The 6,011-nt window shown below is 38.8% G+C and overlaps 1 protein-coding gene across 2 annotated transcripts; it reads right to left on the minus strand.

The window, feature by feature from the left end:
- Nucleotides 1-379: 379 nt before the first annotated feature.
- Nucleotides 380-5,990, minus strand: XRCC6BP1 (XRCC6 binding protein 1). 2 transcript variants are annotated; one of them, XM_010192573.1, is made up of 6 exons: nt 5,769-5,946; nt 5,021-5,066; nt 4,832-4,913; nt 4,407-4,544; nt 1,787-1,870; nt 380-827 (listed from the first exon to the last, which is right to left on the minus strand). In XM_010192573.1, exons 1-6 carry the CDS (start codon nt 5,944-5,946, stop codon nt 624-626), a joined length of 732 nt encoding a protein of 243 aa, XP_010190875.1. In that variant the 3' UTR covers nt 380-623. The 2 variants fall into 2 exon arrangements, with proteins under 2 accessions (XP_010190875.1, XP_010190876.1); XM_010192574.1 differs by having other exon boundaries at nt 527-827; nt 5,804-5,990.
- Between the last annotated feature and the right edge of the window lie 21 nt (nt 5,991-6,011).

The following is a 6,011-nucleotide window of genomic DNA, read 5'->3' on the forward strand; positions in this document are numbered from 1 at the left end:
CACTAATGCTTATCCAGCTTGTAGGTTTGATTGGATAAGCAGAATTGTCAGTTAAATTCCTAAAAAGCCAAAGGGTTTTGTGTATGTGTAAAGTTAATATTAGATGAGCTAGAATTCCAAGAATTTCAGGAGATGCTCAAAAAAATGTGGTAGTTTATTAAATTTTGAGTTTAGCCATAGTTATTAAATCTAGACCTAAGAACCATAGTTCAGTTGCCCATCTTCTAAAACGAACTGATGAAGATCACCAAGTTTATGACTGTGTATCAAAGATGGTGGAAATGTAAAGATTTTATGAAAAGATTTATTCAGTAACCACAAAACTTTCAGAAACCAAGTCCTAACCAGACTGAGTGGAATTAAACGTGCATTGAAATGTGCAAATCATTTTTGACAAGTCATTTGCTGTACTAAATTATCCTGCTGGAGTAACAGGTGAGGAAAACACGGTTTTTAGTTTTGTTCATTTACTTTGCTTACTTTCATGGAAGTTGGCTCCTGGAGAATTTTACAAAATTGATACATTTGATAGAATTGTCCTTTCCACGAGCACTGTGTGCGTAGACTCTAACTCCAGATGTTATAGAACTATCAGATATAACACAATTTTTCACAATTTTTCTTCACAAATTAGCATTATACCGGTCTCTGTTCTGAAAGTCTCTATAAGCACGTTTTGCATCTTTTTTACTGTGCGGGATTCTTCCAAAAGGTTCCAGATCATTGAAGCAAGCATCAAAAACTTCATCCACAGCTTTTTCTGCTGTTTCTTTGCTAACTTTTCTAACAGCCAGAATGGAACGAATTGCTCTGTCTCGGACACAAGTCTAAAGTGGGAATTAGATAAAGAAACATCTGTCATTATTAGTATAAATAATTTTTTTCCAAAATTTTGTCAAATATTAACTCCTACTACATACAAAGTAATTTTGTATAACAGAAGAGTTAAATGATGACAGTAATAAGCATTAAAGGACATTTTTGTTCCATCCTGTGTTAACTATGTGTTTTAGTTTTCCACATGCAAATAAACAACCAGATAAGTAAAATATATTCCTTAGAACAGGAATTAAAACACTATTTGGTGTTTGTTGTAAGTATCAAGTATTTGTACAACTTGTACACAAAAGAAAATATGTCAAAAGAAACAGTCATAAATACGAGTTAGTACTTTTCAAATTGAAATGCTATAAGACATAAAAGGAATGACGACTCTACTGGCTTCATTTTGTCTTTATGGCAACTTTTGCTTACACAGTTTGTCTACTACAAGATAAAATAAGATGTAAATATCCCCAGCTACAAGCTAACTGCCACGCTAACATAAACAACTACTTGGGACTCAACCCATAGTCTTCATTACTATTAGGAAAAGATAATTCCTATAAGACTTAACACACGTGATTATTTAGAACACCTGTCATTCTCTTTCCTCCAGTTTTCAAAGGCTTTTTAGAGTTTTACCCACTTATAATGGGTAAGGTGTTTCCAGTATATTTCCTGCAAACCCTGTTTTTTGTTTGGTTCTAATTAACCACCCACTGTCAGTGGCAATGCTCAATGATATGACCATGCATTCTGGAATTTCACTCCAACAAAAATAACAAGGTGGAAAAAAAAATCATTAATCAATGAAGGTTACTAAAGGTTAATTTAGAGAAAGCAGGAAGTCCATGGCGCCTACTTCTTTCTCTGACATTCTCAGCTATGAAAGTATAGAAGGCTGAGATCAAGTAGGCAAAGACGGCTCATAACATCAGCAGACTTTAACATCTGCAGTCTTTACCTGATGGTGTCCTTTCAATCCAAACTTAAACCTGGCTATTTCATTCATCACTGTACAGTCTCCACTGAGATTAGCAGCACGAATCTGTTGAGGAAAAAAAAAAGCCACATGATCAGAGAAATACATGGACAAAGATAGAAAACCAGATCTTTTTCTTCAATATCTTTCTGGTGACTGCTAGTATGGAATATCTCCAGGACCACTTCTAATTATTGAGTACACATTACCCTTTATATCTCCCCTCTGAGCCTCAATGATCTGCAAATTATTACTATACAACTTGTAAATTTCCCGCTAAAGGAATGAGCGGAAGAGATCATATATATGTGTGTGTATACACACATATATGAACTGCTGAAAAACCATGGAAACTAGTATTGTGCCCAGTCTATATCAGAAGCTGATAAAAAGAGTCAGGAGAAAAGGCAGATACCTTTCAAAGACTACAGCTGCAATATCCAGAAGAGCAGTAACCCACCTGCTTTAGGAGAAGTCACATTTAAACAAGTATGTATGTTTTAGCTTGTTAACTGTCTTGTCCTGTTCCACACTCTATGCCCTCAGTTAGGAAATGTAAGAAAAACTAGATTTGCTATAACCGAGTACCAGAATGAGAATAAATGCATGGAAAATATGAAATGTAAGAATGAAAAAGCTGAAAATGAAAATTATAAACATCATATAATAAAATAAGTATCAAGAGACCAGAAGCAAACAAATAATCCCAACAAGAGCAAGAACAAGCACAATCTTGTTTCATGTATGTTCTCTAATTTTGTTTGAGGCTTACATGCTCTATTCTGCACTCTGTAAATGCTTAGACAAAAAAATACTGACAAATAGATGGAGAAGACCACAGTGACACAGGTTGTCTCCCTGCAGCCTGTGAAGGAACACAGTGGAGCAGATACCCACACTCCAGTCTGAGGAAGACTACACACCAGAGCAGATGGACATGCCCTGAAAGAAGTTGCAGCCCATGGAGTAGCCAGGTAGGAACAGGTTTTCTGGCAGGAAATGTGGCCAGTGGGGGAATGCATGCTGGAGCAGCCCATTCCTGAAAGACTGTACGCTGTGGAAAGGACCCAAGCTGCACCAGGTCTTGAAGAACAGCAGCCCATGGGAAAGACCCACATTGGAGTTCATCAAGGACTGTATCTTGTGGAAGGGACCTTACACTGGGACAGGGGAACAGTGTGAGGAGGAAGGAGCAGCAGAGATAAAGTGTTATGAACTGACTGCAGCCCTCATTTCCCACCTCCCCATGACACTTTGAGGGAGAGCAGACAGAAGAGCCAGGAATGAAGGAGCAAAATTGAGCCAGGAAAGCAGCAGAGGTGGGGGGAAAGGGTATTTTTACTGTGTCTACTGCCACTAATAGGCAATAAATTAAACTAATCTTCCCCACAAGTGCATTTTGCCCATGATGGTAACTGCTGGATGACCTCCATGTCCTTATTTTGATCCATAAGACTTTTATTTTTCTCCCCTGTCCTACTGAGGAGGGGGAATTGGAGAATGGCTTGGTGGGTGCTTGGCAGCCAGCCAAGGACAACCCCCCCAGGTATACAGAATGGCTTTCCTAATACCACGTAAGGTTACTTCATTAAGTTTTATCTATAAAAAGATAAAGATAATACATGACTGTGACTCTCTTCCACAGCAAATATTAATTCAATTAATGAATTAAAATTAATTTTTATGAAACCTGGTTTGTTCTGTACCAAACTCATCATGTTGGTTCTCTCATATACTGTTTTTAGGTAAAACTTGTGCTCTTCTTAAGTCTAGAATCAAATATGTTCTCATTAGAAACAAGCAAACCAACCCACAACCAAAAAACCCACCAAAAAAAGGCATTATAACATTTTTATATAATTTTATATATTCAAAAAAACCCAAACAGTTAAAAAGCCACTTAATTCAGAGTCACAAAAATGTACTTTCATAGGGTAAGTTTTCCTGTGGTTAAGTGCTACGTATTACATCAGAAATCAACTAAAAGCATGCTAATATACGCGAGTAATGTAGACAAGAGGAATCCTTCCTGGCCTGTGCTCAGTTTAATTCCATCTCCTAATGCCTCAGTTTTTAAGGCCTTTCAAGCAACAAAATCCTATGTCCTCTGAAATGGACGTGGAGTCATAACTAAAGCATACTATTAGCAACATCACAATTAATCAAAAATGTATAAGAAAATACAAATTTGTTGTTAACCAAAAAATTCTAAACAAACACAAGGTTACCATACTACTGTGGTAACTACCTAACACACCAAGATTTGCAAGGGAGAAAAAGAACCTCATAAACGTTTGATTAACATGTGGATATTTTTTCATCTCTAACTACTCTCATTTCCTAAAAACCACTTCTTGTTATGGTGACACTCACAATTATTTCATTCTACTTAATATGACACTGACTTACTAATATTTGTAAAAACTAAACATTTGTTTTTCTCAGTGAACTATTTAGATTGACCTGACAGAAAGGACAAAATGTATGAACAGGATTAAACCAAATGAAGTATATCTAACAGCATGCTTATTTAAACATGAAACATCCCCAATAACCAGCAGTAATTAATAAAATTACAACATTAGGAAGAGTTTTAACTTACCTCTGAACATGCTAAGTGTTTGACATTTTTAAACCAGTCAACATGTGCACGGCAGTGATCAAAAGCATGAATCAATTCATGTGCAACCACACGGTTCATATGGGCTTGCTGGCGAATGTTGTTCTGACACAGAACAATCTGTAGAAGAAAAGATATAGGTAGTCTTTTCACCAAGTTTCAATACCTCCCTTACTTCTCAGAGACCCAGCACACATCATGTACAGCATTTAGATTCTTTAGATGTGTATTTCAACATTAACGGCCTCATCACTCTACAGCATATTAGTTCCAGTGCCATGGAACACCTTTCATTTATCTTGTTTTCATGACTTTAACTTAGATATCAACATTAGTAGACTTAATCCTAGCAAAAAATATTTTAAAAAATTGTAGTCCTTTGAAGAAGGACAATGTCCAGTGCCTACCTGAGATGTGGCAGAATCAAAACCTCCACTGACACAGCCATCACAGTTTTCACAAGAAAAGTGTCGGTCATTGAAGACAGTGCTGAAAGATCCAAACAAGCAAAGTTATAAGGAAGAATTTGAAAAAGACCAGTAACTCCATATAACAGAGATGTTACTACACAGAACAAGATGAATTAGTTTACATACCAACCAGATTGCTTCATAGCCTCAAGAAGAAGTTGCGCATACGGATCTAGAAAAACATTGCTGCAATCAATTTCTCTAGACAAAAGTTTTGAAAGTAATCTACAATCAAAATACACAGTTAAAGAAAAAAAGGGAAAAGCACTACATGCAAATTCATGCTTTGCAGTATTTAACCCTAATGCAATACAACTGGCATCTGCTACAGGTCATGCTATATAAAATGATATAGAATCATGACATAGAATTGTGAGATATACAAAGCTTTTGTATATATTGGGAATCAAGTAACTTCTGATGTTATTTTAGTAGTAGTAGACCTAAGTAGAGTGGCCTATAGTGACCATTGCTTTCAGTAATATTCACAGTCAACATCGCATAGTGAAAAGGGCACAAATAAACTAGAAATCGACAAATCCTCTCAAATTCTCAAGAGGAAGAAGTAGATAAGGACTTTCTGATAGGGGGAAAAAAAAGGACACAGACACTTTTGAAACTGTATTTTTGTTGTCTTAACCAAAAATCAGCGTGTCCTTCGGTCAGCAGCCCCACCCCACCGCCTGCGAGGACCCCGTCCAGCCGCAGCAGAGAGGGCAGAGACAGCGTAAGGAGAGCAGCTCCCGCCCTGAGACCCTGCAGTCCAAGGTCACCGTCGTCGCCAGGCCGCTCCAGCGGAGGACACGGGCGTTGCCGGTTCCACTCAGGGAGCCCTCCGCTGCGCCGGGCCCGCGTCCGCCGGAGAGGCGCTTACTCGTTTCCAGGGTCATCCTCAGCATCAGCTGACACCTGTTGTGGAAGGTGAAGAGGCTGCGGGCCAGGAAGCTCTGCGGCTTCTTGTCCCGGTCGGGGAAGAGCCTGTAGCCGAAGTCATCCTCCTCCTCCCCACTCCTCTCCTCGGTCACCGGTGCAGCTGCCTCCCCTTGCTCCATGGCCCAGTCTTGCGCCTCCCGGCGCCTGGCGGCCACCGTCCCCGGCGGCGGGGCAAGGGGCAGGC

This window comes from Mesitornis unicolor, unplaced genomic scaffold (genome assembly GCF_000695765.1).
Source record: "Mesitornis unicolor isolate BGI_N332 unplaced genomic scaffold, ASM69576v1 scaffold37639, whole genome shotgun sequence".
Lineage (NCBI taxonomy): Eukaryota > Metazoa > Chordata > Aves > Mesitornithiformes > Mesitornithidae > Mesitornis > Mesitornis unicolor.

Excerpts from the sequence above, each read along its gene's own strand:
- XRCC6BP1 (XM_010192573.1), bottom strand. The coding sequence starts at position 5,946 with ATGGAGCAAGGGGAGGCAGCTGCACCGGTGACCGAGGAGAGGAGTGGG. Across the intron at positions 4,545-4,831 it reads TTGATTCTGCCACATCTCAG|ATTGTTCTGTGTCAGAACAA; the intron begins GTAGGCACTGGA and ends TTTCTTCTACAG. Across the intron at positions 1,871-4,406 it reads AACACTTAGCATGTTCAGAG|ATTCGTGCTGCTAATCTCAG; the intron begins GTAAGTTAAAAC and ends TTTCCTCAACAG.